This window comes from Brassica napus, chromosome A7 (genome assembly GCF_020379485.1).
Source record: "Brassica napus cultivar Da-Ae chromosome A7, Da-Ae, whole genome shotgun sequence".
NCBI classification, from domain to species: domain Eukaryota; kingdom Viridiplantae; phylum Streptophyta; class Magnoliopsida; order Brassicales; family Brassicaceae; genus Brassica; species Brassica napus.
The window spans coordinates 27,969,997-27,991,434 of NC_063440.1; the positions used below are offsets into that span (position 1 = coordinate 27,969,997).

A 21,438-nucleotide genomic window follows, 5' to 3' on the forward strand; every position below is an offset into this window, starting at 1 on the left:
GTTGCGCTTGTATATATGGCTGCATGCTCGACTCTTTCAAATGAATTACAACATTTAAATTATATAATCCTTTCTGCAAAATTAATTGTTTTAAAGTGACGTACTAACAATTTATTTTTATACTAACAAATTTCCACAAGAAGAATTTTAAATAAAGTTTAAAACAATTCATCATATATAGTATATATTGTTTGTTTGATAAATATATTACTAAATAATCAAAATACAATAACCAAAATAATATTTTCATATTTTTTTGTATAACATTTATTATCATTTTTGGAAAATAATAGTAAATTATAAAAACATATATATATTTACAGTGGTACTTTTTGTTCATCAATGATTTTAAAATATGATACTATTATTAAATAATACTATTAATTTTATTTATATTTCAATTTAATTTATTTAGTTTTATTTTGCCCCCAATAAAACTAGAGAAAACTAAGTCCTTTGCTGGATCATATCATACTAATAAAGTACAGTCTTATAATGTAATGATTTGCATCATGACTTTATAATGTAATGTAATGATTTGCATCATGACTTTATAATGTAATGTAATGTAATGATTTGCATCATGACTTTATAATGTAATGATTTGCATCATGTTAACATTATTAAATAATGTAATGATTTGCATCATGACTTTATAAACTCATATTGAAACTAATAAAGTATTTTTTTTTTTTTTTGAAACACTATTGAAACTAATAAAGTAAAGTCTTATAAATAAATAAAACTAAGTCTTTCGCTTATTCTGCAAGTAAGCAAAGTACGTCACTCCTTTCATTTTTTGTATTTGACGGAGAGACTTCGTCTTGTATAAATAATTTAGGTAATGTGTTTATTTCATTACGGACAGTCACGAAGGAGATAGAGAGAGATAGAAGCTATGGTGGAAGAGCACTTCGACGTTCTGACCAATTCCGGAGAGAAGACCGGTGTGTCCAAACCCAGGCAAGTCTGCTTTTCCCTTTCTTTTTAGATAAAAAAATACATAAATATATTTGTACTAGAAGTGATTTGGACCATTGCTAACGTTTACGTCTTTCCTTGGTAACAGTCTACGTCTTCTTTATGTTTTTTGTTTGGTTTGATGCTTCGTTGACCTGTTATCTAAAATCAAATTGTCTTTTTTGTCACACCGTGTCCTTCTTCATTATAGGTCAAAGGTTCACCAAGATGGAGATTACCATCGTGCAGTTAATGTCTGGATCTTTGTGGAGAGCACTCAAGAACTGGTTCTCCAACGCCGCTCTGATGATAAAGATTCTTGGCCTGGTCGATGGGACATCTCAAGTGCTGGTCATATCTCAGCTGGTGATCCATCCCTTATATCGGCACAGTAAGATAAATCTGATTCTTCATTGCCTTTATTTGAGGCCATTTTACTAAAGTTGTTGCCTAATTTTTTGTGTAGGCGAGAGCTGGAGGAAGAGCTAGGCATAAAACTCCCAAAGGATGCATTTGAAAAGTTATTCGTCTTTCTTCAAGAATGGTTTGTTTTTAAATTCAACTTTCTTATCTTATATGATGCTATGTTCTCTCTCTCTCTCTCTCTCTTTATATCTTTTGTCTCAGGTAGATATTCTTATGCTGTTTTTTTTTTGTGTGTGCTTTTACAGTGTCCTAAACGATGGAAAATTCATAAACAATGAGTTCAATGATGTGTATCTTGTTACAATTCTGCATCCAATCCCATTAGAAGCCTTCTTTTTTTTTTTTTTTGAATTGAATGTTAAATTTAATTCAAAAAGAAAAAACCTTGTTACAACTATGTGTGTCCTTTCTTCTAAGGTTTCTATACAAGTTTTATAAAATCAATAAGAAAATCATGCTTCAGCTTATCGACCTCCTCATCTCTTCCCATCCTTCTCAAACTCTACCTAGCTCTCACTCCTACTAGGCAGCCAGCTCTCACTCCTACTGGATTTACCAGCACTCACTCCTACTGGATTTCCAGCTCTCACTCCTACTGGTTCTTCCCAATCAAATTTTAGCCTTCAAAAGTTTATCCCTTTCTCAAAACTGCAGCTCAAATCCCCTTCACATGAAGTATTATCTTGTTGAAAACCAATATTGTAACCCTCCTGCCAGCCTCTTATCCCCCTTCTTTTGAATGATTGAGAATTTATTTCTCATGGTCTTGTCGATCAGCTTTGCAATTAGAGCATATGGAGAAGCAGCCTCCCCGTGTCTTCTTCGGTTTCTCTCTCTCCAAATGCTATGAACTGCAGTCTGAAATACATATCTGATAGTAAAGAGGAGCATTTTCTCTTGATCTTCATCGACAATTATCCTCCTAATATCAGACCAGCTCGAAGTAAACCGATCCCTTAGCACACCTCTCGCTAGTTTCTCCCATATCTGCTTTGAGTATGAGCACTCAAAAAATAGGTGATCAACTGTTTCCACCGGTACTTGGCAGAAGATACAAGAAGTGTCAACACTTGCGGACCATTGTGCCATTCTACTTCCTGTTGACAGTCGGTCCCTCAAAGCGACCCAGACCACAAAAGAGTACTTCGGTGTTGCGTGTTTGAACCACACAGCTTTATGCCAATCATATTGTTGATGTTGTTCTCTGATTTGCTGCCAGGTTTCTGCAGTAGAGAATTTCTCCTTGAATTTATTATTCCCACTTCTCCAAAGATAGACATCTTCCTCATCTTGTCTCCAACTAACTTTAAACTTCTCTATCTCCTGCTCTACTCTGTTAAGGATCATAAATCGATGATTCTTTCTTCGATGACAACGACAATCCGCAACCTTTGCATTCTCTGTTAAACCCATGTCTATACAACCTCCATTACCCAATAAGTCTTTTAAGCATCCAAGAGGAGACCATTTATCATACCAAAAAGAAGCCCTCTCACCATTTCTAACCTCCACCCTATATAGCTCCTTTGCCTTCTCCCTGTACTTCAGTATTTTCCTCCATGTCCAAGAGCCCAGTTGCGATGTATCCTTTATTGACCAGAATGAACCTTTTCTGATGAGATACATCTTAATCCAACTGACCCAAAGAGATTTAGCAGCTAGTATTCTCCAAATAAGCTTCAAAATACAAACTACATTCATCTCCTTCAAGGATCTGATACCCAAGCCTCCTTCCTGCTTCGTTCTACACACTTCCTTCCAACTAATTTTTGTTTTCCTGCTGTTCATCTCCACACCAGACCATAAGAAAGCCGAACAGATTCGCTCTATTTCCTGAATGCAACCACTTGGCAACCTGAAAGCTGCCATCCAGAAGTTTACCAAGCTCATGATGACTGAATTTATCAGTTGCAACCTGCCTGCGTAAGATAAGAAGCGGCCTGTCCATGATCCAATCCTCTTTCTAATTTTCTCAACTAGAGGAAGAAAATCATTTACTGACATGTTCTTTGTGAGCAATGGCAGTCCTAAGTATCTGACGGGAAGATTTCCAGATGCTAGGGGAAAGTGACTTACGATTTCTGCTCTCTTTTGATCTGAGAATCCCGCCATAAACAGGGTAGATTTTTCCAAACTTATCTTCAGGCCCGACATTTTATCAAACTCCTCAAAAACTCTCAATATCCCTTCCACAGATCTTCGAGAGCCCTCAATGAAAACCATTAAGTCATCTGCAAAACAAAGGTGAGTGAGACCAATGTTTTTACACTTCGGATGGAATCCTATCAGGTTTCGGGCGGCTGCTTCATCCAACATCTTTGACAATACATTCATACATATAACGAACAGATAAGGAGACAGGGAGCATCCTTGACGCAATCCTCTATTACTCTGAAAATACCCAGCCAGCTCACCATTAACTTGGACAGAGAAAGAGGCTGTAGTGATACAGAGTGAGATCCATTTAATAAACTTCTCAGGGAGACCAAGAGCTTGAAGTGTGTTGAGTAGGAAGCTCCATTGCACAGAGTCGAAAGCTTTTGATATGTCGATCATCATTGCACACCTTGGAGATATGTCCTCTCTATGATAATCTTTCACAATCTCTGTAGCTAACAGCACGTTCTCCATCAACAACCTCTCCTTAATGAACGCAGACTGATTCCAAGAGATACATTTCGGCAAAATACCCTTCAATCTGTTTGCCAGGAGCTTTGATATTATTTTGTATAATACATTGCAGCACGAGATTGGCCTGTAGTCCTTCATGATCTTCGCTTCTGTTGTTTTCGGAATCAGTGCCAGTATGGTAGAGTTAAGACCTTTCGGTAAGAACCCCTTAATGAAAAAAGACTGGACAGCAATAGTGACATCATCTCCAATTATCTGCCAAGTCTCTTTGAAGAACTCTGAGGTATACCCATCTGGCCCTGGTGATTTATGCCCTGGCATCTTGAAAAGAACCTCTTTAATCTCTTCTTTAGTCACCTCCTTCACTAGCTTTCCACAATCAATCTCACTACATTGAAAACCCAACAGCTCTCGCAGTCTCTCCACTGTTACTCCTTCAAAGTCCTCAGGAACAGCATTCAGAAATTGTGAGAAGAAACCCTCTGCTTCAACTTTTATCTCCTCATCAGTCTTAGCCAATGTACCATCAGCTCTCATTACTTCTCGTATACCATTTCGCACTTCTCTAACTTTTATCGCATTGTGAAAGACCCTATTGTTACCATCGCCCACATCAAGCCAATGTAACTTCGATCTTTGCTTGTAGAATTCTTCCTCCAAGTAAGCTAACCGTTGCCATCTTTCATAAGCTGCTGCTTCTTCTCGTATCGCGCTCGCTAGAGGTTGCTCCAAAGTGGCTTTTTGTTTCTCACATAAGGTTTTAAAAGCTTCTCTAGTTTTCTTTGGCAGGTCTCCTAACTTGTCTTTGCAAAGCAAACGTAGCGGCTGTTTTAGAGCCTTCAATTGCTTTGTGAGCTTGAACATAGCTGTTGTTGAGTGGAACAAAGCCTCATTTCCCCTCCAATTCTCCTCCATCAAAGGAAGAAACTCCGGCATCTTAGCTATACAGTTTGTGAACTTGAACGGCTTTCTTTTCCGGGTTTCCTCTACCACTAGTTGGATTCTACATCTCAGATGATCTGAGCAACCCCCAGGTTCGAATACACAGTAAGCCCTTGAAGAGTGAAGCCACCTCTCATTAATCAGCACTCTGTCCAACTTCTTGCATATCAACCCCTCTTCCCTCTTATTACACCATGTAAACTTCGGCCCCTGATACCCCATATCTGTTAGACCACAATAGCTGGCAATCTCTTGAAAATCTCGCATACCCCCAGGCAATCTCGGTGAACTTGCAAAACCAGAGTGCTCTTCAATATCCAGAATCTCATTAAAATCCCCCATTATCATCCAATTTTTATCCTTGAACATCGGTGAGTCATAGTGACTTCTCAAGTCGTCCCACAACTCTTTCCTCTCCTCTATACCATTTGCAGCATAGATAAACGAACAAAAGAATTCCTCTTCCACACCTTCCATCAAAATTGAACAAGTGATGATCTGGCTGCTTTTATAAACAGGGCTCATCCTCACACTTTGCTGCCATACTACCCAAATTCTACCCAAATTATGATGCTCATAATTTGTCATACTGTCCCACCCTGCAAAAACTTCACTTACTATCTTTCTCGCCTTTCTCTCTTTTACTCTTGTCTCAATCAAACACCCAAACTGCATATTATTATTTCTACTCCAATTACGAACCACCTCCTGCTTTATAGACTTATTGAAACCCCTTATATTCCAGAAGAACCCCGCCATTAATGATGCTTTCTAGAACCCCTTGTTGTAATACCAATCTCACTTCTTGAAATAACAGTCTCAGAAAGGACTTTATGAAACGTCTTTGAGTTCCTCGGTAATATCTGTCTCCCACCTTCAGATTCAACTACTTTTGGTTTCTCAATTCCATTGCCCTCCTCCACTACATCTTCGCTAGGCTCAGATGTATCTTCTTCCCTACTATCCTCCAAGTTTTGCAGAGCGGCATACCTTGATGGCGTTATTGTTACCTGACCAAATTGTAACTCTTTAGGTGACTTCCAAGGGCTTCTGATAGTCTTCTCTGCAACCTGCCGCCAGCTCTCATTTAGTTTTCCGCTTCCATTACCCTCCTGCACGCCACTCTTCTCTATTGTTTTTTCAACTTCAGTAACTATCTCCACTGCCTCCATTACTCTAGTATCCTGCAAGTTCCTTTCCTTTTCCATATCTTTTCCGACCTCCAAATCTTTTACTACCTCTACCTCCTTTCCGTTCCCATCCCCATCTTCTTCAACATCCTTTTCCTGTCTTCTCTTTCCCTCTGATAACTCAACTTCATGTATTTCTCCCTCCTCTTTCTTCATGCTACAGATTATATCTGAGTGCCCCCACTTTCCACAGCTTCTACATTTTGTAGGTAACCCTTGGTATGCAAACTCCACCATTACTTCCTCATCTCCTATCTTAAAATTCATCCTCTCTGGAAGCTGCTTCGATAAGTCTGCTTTGACACACACCTTGGCTATCTCAAAATTCGAGCATGCTATCGTCTCCGGGTGTAGTCTATCTGGTTTGCCAGCCGCACTCGAGATGAAACTCAATCCCTCCCACGAGTACATACTCATCGGGACATTGCTTAAGTGAACCCACAGTGGAGTAAGTTGTCCTTCTGATTTATCCACCACCGGAGACCACTTAGAGACCACCATGGGAATCCCAGCAATATTCCACACACCTCGCCTTATGATCTTCCCCCTTATCACTTCACTTGGGACCCTGATTCTCATTGTTACCGCATCCATTTCATAAACATCAATCTTCATCGATTTCTCACCAAACATCCAGATCTTATTTAGGATCATGTGCACTTTCGCAACGTGTGGAGCCGTTTCCAAGAATCGCGCTATCACAAAGTCATCCCACAGAGGATTTGCTTTTTCCACAATTTCCGACGGAACATTTACCGACTGCTTTCCTTCCAAAACTGAAATCTCCAGATCGTAACTTTTCAATCCCTTCTGCTGTTTCGCCACCGTAACCCAAGATCTCTGCATCACCGGAACAATCTGAGCCGGAGGATCGCCTGGAGTCTCCGTTGACTCCATCTCCTTCGCCTTCACAATCGCCGGAAAACCCCGAGGATCGAGATTCGTTGTCGCCTTCACAATCGCCCTTTTTCTCTCTTAGCAAAACGATGCGTTTCACTTTTGAATATACCATTAGAAGCCTTCACTCTTCAAGTGAGATTTTTTTTCCTTTACAAGGTTTTAAGTTTTAGTGCTAATTAGGATTTTCAAGTTGCCTCACCATTTCGTTTTTTTTTCTTATATAAATTAGAAAGAGGAAGTCTCTGCTGTAAAATACATACATTATGAAGAATACAGAAACCTTCTGTCCAAGAAAGATCCTGCATATGTGCCTTATGATCTAAATGGATATGGAAAACTATTTCACATAATCAGACAGAGGTACACATAAACTCTTATTAGTCTTTCCTGAGTAATTTATTTTTTCGTTTCTGGTCATCTCTAATATATTCCATGATGTGTATTAACACCATCAAATGAGAAATTTGTGTGACATATCCATTTCTAAGCTAAAGGTTTAATATAGAAAGTTCTTATCTCACAAAATATTGTTTCTTCTTGCTGTAGGTGTCAAGTGAACACTGAGGCTCGTAGTTTATCTTTGCAGAAGCAACTTCAGAGATATTCTCCTGTCACCCTCGAAGCAAATGTATAAACTTGTCACATATATTACTATGATTTTTCTTGTTTCAAGTGTACCACAAAACTCATCTTTTCTTGACTATGCAGCTGACTGAACTCTCTGAGGCAGATCAGAAAGCGCTGGGTCTAATCTTGAAGGCTGCAAAAGTTATTGACGATATTTTCTATGAGCAGGTTTTGTTGATTTGTAGTTTGAACTTTCTGTTCTGTTTGTGAACATGAGATCTCATGGCTGAACTTAAAACTAAACTAGATAAGTTGTCTGTTATCCTAAACAGCTCTGGCACAGCAATCCAGCTCTAAGAGATTGGCTGAAGGAGCATGCAAATGCATCAGAACTGGACACATTAAAATGGAAATACTTCCTGATCAACAAAAGTCCATGGTGAGTCTCATTGAAATGGCTTTGTTACAACAAGGTGTCTGTTATTACAAGTTGCAAAAGATGTTGTTGTCATGAACATAATTCATTTAACATATTGTAATTGATGTGTTTACCTCATGACAATTAGGAGAGATCAGTACAAGAGATTGATGTTTAGTTTCACATAAAATTGTAGGTCGTCTTTGGATGAAAATGAACCATACTTGAGTACGGCTGATTCAGCTGCAAAGTTTCTTCCTGAAGCAACGAAACCTATTGATGGCTGGAAGGGTATTGAATATAGAGCAGCCTTTCCTTTGACTAAACCACCTGGTGGCAATTTCTATCCTCCGGATATGGATAAAATGGTACACACTATCACAATGTTTGATTTTTGTTTTCCATTTTTTTGTAACACATGGTAAGAAATGTGTTTTGAAAATCTTATAGGAGTTCACCTCATGGCTCAGTAGTCTCACGGAAGAGCAAAAGCGTGCTGCAACAGGATTTTTCAGTGTTATAAAAAGACGAAGTGAAGCTAACTTAGATGCTTCTCTATCTGACCATCTCTCTGACTCTAACTCCGATCTGTATAGTAGTCCCTATTCAGAGATATACCAACCTTTTCTCACAAAAGCTTCTGAACTTTTGCACAAAGCTGGAGACTTGGTCACTTCACAAAGGTAAAATGACATACAGTTTCTTGTCTTTACCATAATAAAAGATATTTTCCCATTCGGTTGGCTTTGTGTATTGAAGTAGTTTATAATGTTTTTCCATTAGTTTGAAGAAGCTGCTGCACAGTAAAGCTGAAGCCTTCCTTTCAAATGACTACTATGAGTCAGACATTGCATGGATGGACTTGGTACCTCTTCTTTGCCCATTCATGTTCATAGATAAAGTAGTGTTTAATAAGTCCGAAGAGGATTGTTCTCTAGCTATTTTATTATCAAGTCTGCAATTTGTTGGAGATTGATATTCACACCTCTATCAACTTCTGTAGGATTCAAAGTTGGATATTACCATTGGTCCATATGAGACATACGAAGATGAAATGTTTGGTTACAAGGTAAGAATCTCCATAAAAATTTCCCTTTGCAGTGATCTATGCCCTTGTACATTAATTTTCTTGACAATCAACTTCTTTAACCATCTGTATTTTATTCTTTGCATGATATCTCTCTCTAATATTATTTATTTTCATCACAGGCTTCATTTGAGGCCTTCATCGGCATCCGAGATGATAAAGCCACAGCTGATCTGAAACTCTTTGGTGACAATCTAAAGGTACATTCCTCTTTTTTCAGCTTCGATCAAATAATGCTCCATTTGCTTACATTTTCCATTTTCTCTGAGTTCAATGTTTCATTTTCACTTTCTGATAGCTATTGGAAGACAATCTCCCGCTTGACAGTGTATACAAGTCAAAAGATGTGTCTGCTGCTCCTATTCGGGTCATCCAGTTAATTTACAATTCCGGAGTAAGTATCCGAACATGATCCAAGAGAGGAGAGAAAAAGTAGCCTTGTCTTGTCTTTTATTTGACTTGTTCCTTGATTGTGACAGGATGTGAACGGTCCTCAGACTGTTGCCTTCAATTTGCCCAACGATGAGAAAATCGTCAAAGAAAGAGGAACATCAATGGTTATGCTCAAAAACGTTCAAGAAGCAAAGTAATGTTCCCTTTTCTTCCTCCATGTTTTCATCTACAAACGCATTACTCTTTATTAAGCCTTTTTTGTTTTTCCAGGTTTGAACATATTCTAAAGCCTATAGCTGAAATCATCATCAGCAAGGAACAACGAGGATTAGTTGATTTCGATTCTTTCTTTACTCACACCATTTGCCATGAGTGTTGTCATGGTATTGGCCCGCATAGCATAACACTCCCTGATGGTCGTACCTCTTCAGTGAGAAAGGTTTTACTTCTTTCTTAAACAATCTTATGTACTAGCCACAAAACAACTTGTAGTTTAACAATTTTTGTGTCCCTTGTCTTTTCATTTGATTCAAATTAAAGGAACTACAAGATGTTTATTCTGCTGTGGAAGAAGCAAAGGCAGATATAGTTGGTCTTTGGGCACTAAAGTTTCTCATCACCAAGGTCTCTAATCATCTTTACTAGTTAACGTAACTTGTCACTAAAGTTAAATTGTCTTTATCTTAGAGTCAAACTCTCTAGTATTCGTTGTCTACTCAACTGAATCACTGTTTCATGTTCTGTTTGTGTATGTGAAATCGATAGGGTCTGCTTTCCAAGAGTATGGAGGAGAGTATGTATGTTTCTTTCCTAGCTGGATGCTTTCGATCCATACGGTTTGGTCTCACAGAAGCTCATGGGTAATGAATGCAATGATAATTAAATAATCTCTGCCTTGTACACTCCAACGTCATATATGTATAGTTTCTGACATAACTATCTCCTCTGGCTTCAGGAAAGGACAAGCGTTGCAATTTAACTGGTTATATGAGAAAGGAGCCTTTGTTTTCCACAAGGATTCTACATTCTCAGTTGATTTCACTAAGGTAACACCCATCTAAGTTCTTGTTGTCTTCCATGAGAACTCTCTGATTCTTTATATTCAAAATCTTAAGTTCTTCCGCATTTATAGATAGAAGATGCAGTTGAGAGTTTGAGCCGTGAGATACTCACAATCCAAGGAAGAGGTGACAAAAACGCAGCCACATTGCTTCTAAATAAGTACTGCACCATCACAGGGCCATTGAAAACCGCTCTGGAGAAGCTTGAGAGCGTTAAGGTAAAACAGTCTCTTAACAAGATAATAGTATTAATACATATAATCTGAGATTTGCTAATTCCACATGATGATTCACATATAAATAATCTGTGTGTTTTAGGTACCAGTGGATATATCTCCGACATTTCCATTAGCAAAAACGTTGTTGAACTAAGATCTTGTCTCATGCAATGTTTCAGTTTCAGTTTGTGTCTGTATTTGAAAGAATTATCTGACTGGTGTTGTGTTTTTATAATAAAGTTGGGTAACTTTACCGCCAAGAAATTATTTTTTGATGCATAATAACATAGTAACATACTATCAAGACCAATAATCAAACTCGTTACATAAACCAGGACTTATGAAAGAATTAAAACCACCGAAGATAACGTCTTCCTCCGTCGCCAACTTGCCGGAATCCTGACACTCGAAATACGTCTGGATGTCGTCGGGAAAGCTCCGGCGAGATTGAATAGCTTCTGGCGGCGTAGACGGTTCGGTGATAACCTCTGTTTTCGTAAAATTGTTATCATCCGACGAAGTTTGATCGTTTGGTGATTCTGGACTTGCGGCGGCGTTGGGTTTCTTCGTCGCCGGTAAGTCTAGATAACGGCTGACGTCGAAGTTGGTAACGGCGTTAAGTCCACGGTACTCTATTGCCGCTATGTCGTATGCTCTGGCTGCTTCTTCTTGCGTAGCTGCACGTGACCACGGTTTAAAATGAACAAATCAAAACATTTGCGTATAGAGCGTAATTTGACATAACTTCTATCCCACTGATATAAATCACTTTCTATTATTATTAAACTTTCCCGATATGCTAAGTATCTATCATGCATTTGCCTAATATAGTAATATATGCATGTGCATGTTCTGTGACTGACTGCGATCCATAAGAGACTAAACATTTTCTTTTTATTTATTTATTTATTCGACCTCTAAAACATTGAATAAAATAATTCAGAAACAATTGACATATTTTACTAGATTTTTAAAAAAAATGTTACTAGATTTTTATTTATAAATATTATTGTTGAGGTTTTGATATATAACAACCCAAACAAAAAATGGACCTGCTCCAAGTGAATAAATTTGCCAATAAAGTTAGATGAGCAACTTGAAAAGTTAAAAAAAAAAACAAAATAATAAATAGCTTGAGTAAGTAGATAGATGGGTTTGGTGATCTAGTTCCCAACCAACAAGATTTGATCTCTCTTAAAGGTTCATAGACAGTGAACCCGTATATCAAGCAAGTGCCCTCCCCCAACATACGTGTTTTTATACCTTAGATTTTCTTTGGAGATCTTTATCTTTCTATGAGATCTACCATGTGCTTGACATAAATTTTTCTTGGAACTATTGACAAGAAAAAATGTCTTGGAGTTGTTTGTTTGACCACATGCATATGCATATCGTGACCTTCGTTCTTTCTATATCAGTTTTAATTCTATCAAATCTAGTTTCTCTGTATATATATATATGAAAAATTATGTCATGGTCTAAGTACTTGTGTAGTAGTAGCCCACCTAAAGGATAACCAATACTAATCCCAAATTTTAGGACTTGAATCTGCTAAGATGAGTATTATAACTAAACCATGAATTTACAATTTTCATAAAATATTACTAGAAAAAGGAACATATAGTAAAGGATAAATGGGATTACATACCGTATGTTCCAAGGTATAGATATTTATTACCAAACACCCTTCCAATCCGAGCTTCCCATCTCCCATTATGGTGATGCCTGCAAGATTCATGCTTCAACAACTTTTGTATATACTATAATAATCTTTTGAAACTTATTTAACCGGCCATTATTCTTTTAATATTGGAGTAGTTAATCTAATATGACTATTTGATTATTTTATATTGAGCTTCTATTTACCTTGCAACGCCTCTGTATTTTGAAACACCACGAGAAAACCCACTACTTTTCCTACACCCAAATGATGATAGCAATTTAGTTATAAACCTATGTTTAATCAGTTTGACACAGTTGAGTGATTTTTACCTTCTCAAAGATCCTATGTACTCTTCCTTGGAGTGGGATTCCATTTCTTTGACGTCTCCTTCATAAGTAGACAACTAAAAATTTCACCAAAACAGTTCAACTAATTTAAAATAACTAATGATAACATTTCAATGAATAAATAATTTAACATTAAGTCCTTTCTCAAAAAAATAATAATAATTTAACATTGCATTACAAGTACATGCATGTTTCTTCTTTTTATTTGAACAAATACATGCATGTTTCTTGAGTTCTAAAAACTAGCAGGCGAGACATAAGTGATTTTTAACTCTTAATTAGAATTTTGTTTTAAGAAAGTTAAAATGGGATTAGGAGAAAAATTACAGGGAAGTTCAAGAGTGTGTCTCTTCCCCAATACTTCAATGCCGCTAAGTCATAGGCACGTGCTGCTGCTTCTTCTTCGTCATATGCTCCTATCCATAAAACCATATTTCTTATTACGAGTATACAATAAGGTTCTTCTAAATAATTTTTCTATAATATGTAAGGACAAATACGGATAGCGTTGGACCCAGAAAGAACAGCTAATAATTCATTCTTTAATTGATAACTACATCACACATGTATATGGAGACTTTTTTCATCACTTTGTCGACGAGTAGTTAAAAAGAAAAAGTGATGGAAAAAAAGAAGAAAAAATCTCACCTAGATAAACTGTACTTGATGAGTCAGCATTCATCATCCATTGCACATCACCATCATCAAAATACCCCAAAATTAGAAAAAGAAACAAAAAATAAAAATAAAATAAAATCAAGAATTGTGAATGAAGGACGAAGTCTGTTTCCGACATCATAGGAATCAAATCTAAGACCGTGAAACTAACTCTCCGTTAAGACATACGTATAGTGATGTGTATGTGTGTAAGTATCGATACAAACCTTGACGTCCTTTCTTGGTCTGCGTCTCGTTCCAGCTGTTCTTATCCCACAAATGCGCTTCGTATCTCCCTGTCCATCTATGCCTACTCAATAGGAATTTTTGAAAATTATCAAATAAAGAAAATTACCAACAACAAAAGGGAAGATGTAGAACAACGTCGTCGTTTGAGGTTTATAGAACCTTGTCACGCCTCTGTGGGAGGAGCTGCGTTGCGGAGGAGCGTTTTGAGGCGGCGACTTCCGTTTGCGTTTGCATTTAAAGACCACGGGAGAGGCAGACGCAGTGGCTGTTTTATCGATAGTTTGGTCCTCAATGATCTTCTTGTTCCGTTGAGAGAGTTTTGCCATTACCGGTGAAAGAGAGGAATGAAAGAGCAGAGACAATTGTGTTAATGAGAAAGAAAGATAGTTGGGAATGGTTGAGTATTTATATTAGATCTATTTCGTTTCTTTTTTAAAAATCAGCAATAATGCATAATTGATTTATATATATGCTACCATTTTTATCATTTTTTCTTAACTAAACTGGTTATTAAACACCATAAAGAAATTCTCAAAATATAAATGAAATATTTCTTTAAGTTGATTATGACTTGCAAAAAAAATATAACGCTTTGTCTTGTCATTATAATTAAGGTTTAACACGTGGAAGGATCTACTTAGCTAAAGGAAAGATTGGAGATTAGTAGGCAAGCAAAATTGGTTGCCTCAATATTTATCTCTTCCTGGTTGATCTACTTCTTGGTCGGCCCATGAGAGATGTGATGCCAATGAGCAAGAAACTTAGTTATATTTTTCATAAAATTTTGGAATATTTATTCAATTAAATATTTTAATATATTTACTTGTCATTCTTTAACACAAATATAGTCATGTATATTCTTGTCATTAGTAAAAATAAATGTAACACTTTTGAGAATAACATCTCATGCAAAAACACACACAAATATATTATAGAATTTTATCATGGGACAAAACTATTGTACTTAGAATATGAATGATTTTTTTTTTTAACATAGAATATGAATGATCGTATATAATAAATTTCATAACTCCCAAACTATTATCTGTTTTCTTAATATTTAGTATGGACAAAAGTCACATTTTGTTAAATTTAATGTGACTACTACCTGCCCCCAAATCTTGTTGCATGTGGAAGGAATTGTCAACCGTTATGGTAAAGTTTTGTCAATTAGAGAGTACAATTTTACCAACTAATCAGCCTCTGAATTAATTTGGTAGTGACAGGTAAAAAACTATCTGTGTGATTGAATATTTTGTTCATTCATATCTGAAAATATAAATATTTTATCTCGCATAGTTTGGATTTGTCTAAATAAACTTTACCGATTATATTTTATTTACCATTAGAGCATGGCTCATTGCATTTGCGCTATGAACTTGGCTGACCAAACTTCAAAGTCATACATAACAGTCAACTAACGGAAGGATACTCAACGCCGTCAACGGACGGTTCTCACTTCTCAGGGAGGGAAGACAAAGTACGATTCCGATCGTTGAACTCCCAAAGCTCGTCACGAGCTTCAAAGTCCAAGATTAACTGCGTCACGCGTGACGTCATCAGCCCCAGTGCTTATATAACAGCACTGGTCCATCAACTCAGATCGCTAGCTCGTATCAATGGCGAACCGATCAGAGGAAACAGAGCACGACGCCGTTTCGAGGCGAAGTCACCAAGGAGGAATGATCTTAGATCTAATGTTGAAAAGACCTATACGGTGGCTAAGAATGCTCGTCGAAGAGCTTCACTGGAGCTTCTTCTTCGGCGTGATCGTCGTCTACGGCGTAAGCCAAGGGCTCGGCAAAGGTCTCAGCAAAGTCAGCACGCAGTACTACTTCAAAGACGAGCAGATGATACAGCCTTCCGAAGCTCAGGTTTACGTTGGTTTGATTCAGGTTCCTTGGATCATTAAACCGGTTTGGGGTCTGTTGACAGATGTTGTACCGGTTCTTGGTTACAGGAGGCGACCTTATTTCATATTCGCTGGTAAGAGGTCACAGATTAAGCTCAAAAGTTAGTTTCTTTGGTTACTAATAAAGGAAAGCTTAAATCTTTGTTTGAAAGGTGTTTTTAGCTTAAAGGTTGTTTCTTTGGTTACTACTAATAAAGGAAAGATGTCATCTTTTTTACTTGGTAGGTGTTCTTAGTATGGTGTCTATGATGGTGTTATCGCTACATAAGAATCTGCAGCTTGGACTAGCGTTGTCTTGTCTTGTGGCGGGAAGTGCTGGAGTTGCTATAGCTGATGTGACTATTGATGCTTGTGTAACGCAGCTTAGCATAAGCCATCCTACGCTTGCTGCAGATATGCAGAGTCTGTGTGGTATGAGTTCTTCTATTGGATCCTTGGTTGGTTTCTCCCTTAGCGGCGTTTTGGTTCACTTGTTTGGGTCCAAGGTAAGGCTCTTTCAAGCTCTCCTTGTTAGGCTTCTGAACAATGTTTTTTAAGTGTTTTCATTTTGTCCTGTTCCTTGTCAGGGTGTGTACGGTTTACTTGGTATGACAGCAGGATTGATTGTTGTGGTTGGGTTGATTTTGAAAGAATCTCCTTCACGTAGTCCAGGTGGCAAGCATGTACGTTTTTTTTTACTGTCTTTATAGACCAAGGGTGTGCTTGCTTCATATTTGTTTACTTAATAGACTGACTTTGTGTTCAGGTGAATGAGAAGTTTATAGATGCCGGAAGTGCAATATGGAAAACTTTTCAATATGGTGAGGTGTGGCGCCCATGCTTGTTCATGTTGTTGTCAGCTGCAGTGAGCTTGCACATTCATGAAGGCATGTTCTATTGGTACACAGATTCAAAGGATGGGCCTTCCTTCTCAAAGGTGCTTTGACTAGTTTATGGACCTCTCCTCTCTTAGTTAATGTTTGTGGCTTAATCTTGTTATTCTCTGTTCCTTAGGAAGCAGTTGGATCCATTATGTCTTTTGGTGCAATTGGCTCTCTCGTGGGCATACTGCTTTATCAGAACTTTCTGAAGAACTTCCCTTTTCGGAATGTAGTCTTCTGGGCACTTTCCCTATCTGTCCTCTCAGGATTTCTCGACTTGATCCTGGTGCTGCGGATAAATCTGAAGCTCGGTGTTCCTGATTACTTCTTCATTGTGGTAGATGAGTTTGTTTCACACATGATCAGTAGAATCAAGTGGCTACCCTTACTTGTCCTTAGCTCCAAGCTCTGCCCTGCTGGTATGGAAGGCACATTCTTTGCTCTGCTCATGTCTATTGAACATGTAGGACACCTGTTGTCTTCATGGGGCGGAGGAGTATTGCTACACGCCTTGAAAGTTACACGTACTCAGTTTGATAATCTCTGGTTGGTTATTGTGATCAGGAGTTTATTGAGGGTAGTTCCAATTGGTTTGGTCTTTTTGATACCAAACGTTGATCCCAGCTCAACTATTCTTCCGGCTGATATGTTAATGAACAGAAGAAGTGAAGATGTGGTAGAAACTGACAAGATAGAGATGACTGCTCTGTTAAGTAATGAAGCTTGATCCAGATTCTTAGACAAACCTACCAAGTGGATTCCCTTAGATGTATTTGTTTGTTCATTGTATGCTCATCTGTTTTAGATAATTTTTCTTATAAGAGCATTGTTTCTTACAGTTGCTATACCGATACAGACACATATATATGACTGACTTGTTGAAGAATTCAAATTGGCTTTGCCAAAAGAGATGATTGGCTTTCATGATATGAGAAGGGAACACACAGTCATCAGATACTGCAGTTTTCTCCAGCAATGCCAAGCTTCTCTTGTTTGGTATCATACACTACTCTCTGGTTTTTTTGCTGGTAGTTTCCGATGATACCGACTTCATTTTCATATGACAGACTTGCCAAGGCCAAGCAGACCAGAGATGCGTCAGGATTGACATAGTAGAACACACCACTGACATCCACTTCAAGCACAGCATTACCTTGGAAGATCATTTTGATGGTGGGAATGCTAACATCTTGATAGCTTGTGAGGTTAAAGCAAGTGTCTAAGATTGAATAGCCAGGAGCTGAAGGAAACCCAGTAAACTGTTTCAGAAACTCTGTCTTCACAGCTTTGTAAATAGAAGGTGGTAGTCTGGTGATAACCGTTCCTGAATCGATTATAATCCCTCTACCAAAGCTTGGAGATTCAAGCTCCACACCACCAATGGTGGCACCGGTGAGGTTCAGAATGTAAAAGGAACGAAGCTGAAGGTTTTGTACTAAAGGAGTGTAGGAGACTGAAGTTGAGTTCTTGTAGTCACCGAAAGACAATGAGCCAGAAGCTCCATCTTCTAGAGAAGGTAAGCAGTATGAGAAAACTCCGTTGAAAGTTTTCATGGTTTGATAGACTAAAGAAACTGAGCTTCTTCCTAAACCCATCAGACCAGAAGCTCCTCCAAAGAGACCTTTGTTGCTTCTGCCACAACCAAAGACAAAGTTTTCCACTTTCGTGTCGCCTAACTGGATACTCTCGCTTCCCAAGTCTCCTCTAGTGTATGAACCATCCCCATAGCTGACGACGTAGTCACAACTTGTCTTTTCAACACCATTGCTGCCTCCACAACGGTCCGGGTTACTGGTAGCTGCTACAAGGTCTTGACAAGTGGATGAGTTGCAGAGAACTGTCTTGTAGGAAGATGAGACTGATGGGTCATACAAAGGACCTTGTTGGTTGTAACAGGACTTGCAAGGCTGGCATTGGACCCAAGTCAAGTCACTCCCAGTGTCAACTATCAAAGTCATGTTTTTACCTCCTAGTTCAACTGTGATGATGTAGTTCAGTGTCTCAAGTTTCACCCCTGAGGTTAGTGGAAGCTGAGTTTCTGAAATGGAGTCTGTTGTGGTTGAGCTCATGGATTTGATTCTGAGTTGAAGTGATTGGACTCGAAGGTTGTCAAGAGTTAAGGCTCTTCTCAGTTTCTTACCCCAATCTATAGTCTTTCCTGAGCAAAGTCCCCTATGTTTCATCCCCAGTGTAGTGGATGATGATTCTCTTCCTTTTGCTAAGTTCTCAAAACAAAACCATCAGTTTCTTCTATAAATACTAACGTAAAGAGAGTAAAGAGTCAACAAGAGGATATAGAAACAGAGTTTCAGGAGGCAACAGAAGCAAAAGAAACAAACAGTTATGTTAGATGAGTTGGAGGAAAGAATCTCAAGATTCCATAAATCCTACTATATAAAAGGAGCTAATTTGAAAGCTCCTAAGCTATGCCACATAAGCATAAATATTCTCATCCAACCAAACTTACAAGTCAGCTACTCTTTTACTTTTTAGTGTATTATAATTCTCAACCAAATATTAAGAGCAAAGCCACTTCCTGCCATTCTGAATCTCCGTCATAACGTTCCTCCACCATTAAACCCCTAAATTGCTATAAATTTCCTATGGAAACCTACCTCTTCAAATATTCTCCCTCTCTTTGTCTCCTCCACATTAAGCTAATTAATGGGAAACATCTCAACAACCTCAGAATATTAAGAACATGGACGGATCAACTCTTCAGCGAGATTTGATTCACCTATAACTTAGAGATCAGACACTTACGGTTACATGGTACAATCCATTACGCGTTATCTTATGCTATTAGTTGATTGATCTATATTTGTTAATGGTATGGTTTTATTTTGGTACAGTTGCGTGTGGTTTTGATTGCATGATTGTTTGATTAGAAAATGATTGTATAAGAGCGACAATAGTGTGACATCTGCAAGACACATTGTTAAAGGCAGCAGTAACAATCAGGTTCCCTCTGGTATTACAAACTTTCCCAGCTGTCTACCTTTCTTAATATTTTAATACTTCTAAAATAATATTTTCTTTTGTCCAAATAAAGAAAGTAATATTTTCTCTACTTCAGTCTTCAGACTTGATTAACGAATCCATGATTCTGAATTTGTTGTTCTTAATTCACATAAGTAATTTCAGGATGGAAAACATGTGGCTTCTACAAATGGCATATTACCGTTTTCCAGATAACAAAATAATGAACTAGAGCATTTTTTTTGTGGCAAAAAAGATATATGATCTCTCTATTTTGCTTCTATATGGTGTTTTTTAGCTAGAAATTCAGCTTAATTTTTTTTTTTTCTCAGTTTGGTACGGTTCAGTACACCCGAACGTGAAATGGTATAAATTTAATGCCGGCAAACCGACGTGAGAAGCTTCCAAAAGAGGAATAAATTGCTATCCTAAGCCTCATAGCAAACGACACCAGTCAACTTTTTTAAAATTTACGTTACAGCTTTCTACGTCAATTAAATAGGCACACTCAAATACTATTTTCTCTTACGAATATTAAATTCATCAACATAATTTATTATTCAAACTTACTTTGGTTTATAAAAAAAAGTGATCACCGCTTCCAATGTCTTCGCATTATAAAAGAAACAAAACTTAACTTACACTTTCAGAAACTTTAAAACTCCCAATTTTAATTAAACTGTTCTTTAACTAACATGTAATCCGCGCGAAGCGCGGACAGAGGCTCTAGTACTTTGTAAAAGCTTTAGAAAAACAGCTATAGCATATAGTATTAGTTACAAAAGGGAGCTACAAAAGTAATGACTTTAGTTAAATGTTTTAAACAAAGTTTTAGGCTTTTGCTAAGCTAAACCCATAAATCACGCCATTAATAATATTAAACTTAAAGCAAAGAAACAGTGTATATCTATATATCTTTCTCTATGGTTGGTGAACGTTCGAGACGGAAACAAAAAAAAAACTCACCAAGATTGTGAGAGAGACATGAACTGGAAGGTTCGTTTGATTTGGTGAGAGACCAAATGTTGTTGTGTACACTGAGAATCTTTTTCTCTTGGACGCCATGAACAACTACAGCAGACAACGTAAGAAGATAAAGAAGAAGAAGAAGGAAAGGAGAAAGTGAGAGATTCAATGGCAGAAAAGTTGCTTTCTTCGACATTTTCGTAAAGGAGGATTCTCTCTTTGCAGAGAGAAAATAAGAGGAGAGAGAGAGGAGCAGGAACAGAGAGATTCTTGGGAAGTTTGGAGGTAGTGAAGAGAACAAAAGAGGGAGGGCTGGCGAGAAGTGGCAAAGGACCAAAAATAAAAAGAGAGTTAGGACCCCACTTTGTGCATGAGAAAATTATTGGGGATTCACGTGAATTACTGCTATTTTATTACCTAACTATCACCAATTTTTTTTTTACAGTGTATGGGTGGTGGTGCTACTTTTGTTAGCTCCTACAATGTTGGCCGCTAGCTAGTGCAAGCTGAGGATTTTCATATTCTCAATGTTTTGACCTTAATGTTAACTAGATTTTGACCCGCGCAGGCGCGCGGGTGTATATTTTGAAAAATATGTTGATATTTGTTTTTCATGTAATTATTAGGATTTGGAAAAAGAATTCGAGAAACATAACCGATACCGATCCAAAAATATAGTACCAAACCCGAACATAAATTGATTAAATATTCTAATTATTCAAAATTTTGTTATTTAGAAAACCGAATCTGATCCGAACCGAAGTATTTGAGTATCTGAATTTATCTAAAAATAGATTTATATACTTATATATATTAATTATTTTAAGATTTAACGTATATAAAACATCAAAATGATACTTTTAAATTGGTTTAAATACTTGAAAATATATATAGATAGTCAAAAGTAAATATCTGAAATAGTTAAAGTATACTCAAATCACCAAAAATACTTAAAATAATTATTGATTCCGTATCCAAAATTTTAAATCAAGCCAATTGATATGTTAAGCTT

General features: G+C 37.5%; 4 protein-coding genes across 9 annotated transcripts; 2 read left to right on the plus strand and 2 right to left on the minus strand.

Moving 5' to 3' along the window:
• Positions 1-761: 761 nt before the first annotated feature.
• LOC106354803 (nudix hydrolase 3) lies at positions 762-11,060 on the plus strand. Of its 3 annotated transcripts, XM_013794844.3 has the most exons (22): positions 762-963; positions 1,172-1,351; positions 1,427-1,504; positions 1,632-1,704; positions 7,158-7,181; positions 7,279-7,409; positions 7,596-7,677; positions 7,758-7,844; positions 7,949-8,055; positions 8,231-8,402; positions 8,485-8,717; positions 8,818-8,899; positions 9,038-9,103; positions 9,244-9,321; positions 9,420-9,515; positions 9,601-9,707; positions 9,785-9,953; positions 10,055-10,138; positions 10,280-10,374; positions 10,470-10,560; positions 10,647-10,793; positions 10,894-11,060. In XM_013794844.3, exons 1-22 carry the CDS (start codon positions 899-901, stop codon positions 10,945-10,947), a joined length of 2,301 nt encoding a protein of 766 aa, XP_013650298.2. In that variant the 5' UTR covers positions 762-898; the 3' UTR covers positions 10,948-11,060. The 3 variants fall into 3 exon arrangements, with proteins under 3 accessions (XP_013650298.2, XP_048592404.1, XP_048592405.1); XM_048736447.1 differs by lacking the exons at positions 1,632-1,704; positions 7,158-7,181; positions 7,279-7,409; XM_048736448.1 differs by lacking the exons at positions 762-963; positions 1,172-1,351; positions 1,632-1,704; positions 7,158-7,181 and having other exon boundaries at positions 1,438-1,504.
• Positions 11,043-14,146, minus strand: LOC106354804 (AP2-like ethylene-responsive transcription factor At1g79700). Of its 4 annotated transcripts, XM_013794845.3 has the most exons (8): positions 13,869-14,135; positions 13,688-13,770; positions 13,452-13,460; positions 13,131-13,219; positions 12,786-12,859; positions 12,660-12,710; positions 12,442-12,518; positions 11,043-11,470 (listed from the first exon to the last, which is right to left on the minus strand). In XM_013794845.3, exons 1-8 carry the CDS (start codon positions 14,033-14,035, stop codon positions 11,094-11,096), a joined length of 927 nt encoding a protein of 308 aa, XP_013650299.2. In that variant the 5' UTR covers positions 14,036-14,135; the 3' UTR covers positions 11,043-11,093. The 4 variants fall into 4 exon arrangements, with proteins under 4 accessions (XP_013650299.2, XP_048592408.1, XP_048592409.1 ...); XM_048736451.1 differs by lacking the exon at positions 13,452-13,460 and having other exon boundaries at positions 13,869-14,146; XM_048736452.1 differs by lacking the exon at positions 13,869-14,135 and having other exon boundaries at positions 12,786-12,843; positions 13,688-13,776.
• A 141-nt stretch (positions 14,147-14,287) lies between these two features.
• LOC106430748 (probable folate-biopterin transporter 3) lies at positions 14,288-17,410 on the plus strand. The gene is made up of 5 exons (XM_048736450.1): positions 14,288-15,695; positions 15,847-16,106; positions 16,188-16,283; positions 16,367-16,537; positions 16,615-17,410. The coding sequence occupies exons 1-5, from the start codon at positions 15,329-15,331 to the stop codon at positions 17,206-17,208; spliced, it is 1,488 nt and encodes a 495-aa protein (XP_048592407.1). The 5' UTR covers positions 14,288-15,328; the 3' UTR covers positions 17,209-17,410.
• On the minus strand, positions 17,279-20,813 carry LOC106430745 (aspartyl protease family protein At5g10770). Its single transcript, XM_048736449.1, is given in 3 exon segments — positions 17,279-18,699; positions 20,427-20,772; positions 20,775-20,813. Coding segments are annotated over 3 exon segments (1,638 nt in total). The 5' UTR covers positions 20,799-20,813; the 3' UTR covers positions 17,279-17,431.
• Between the last annotated feature and the right edge of the window lie 625 nt (positions 20,814-21,438).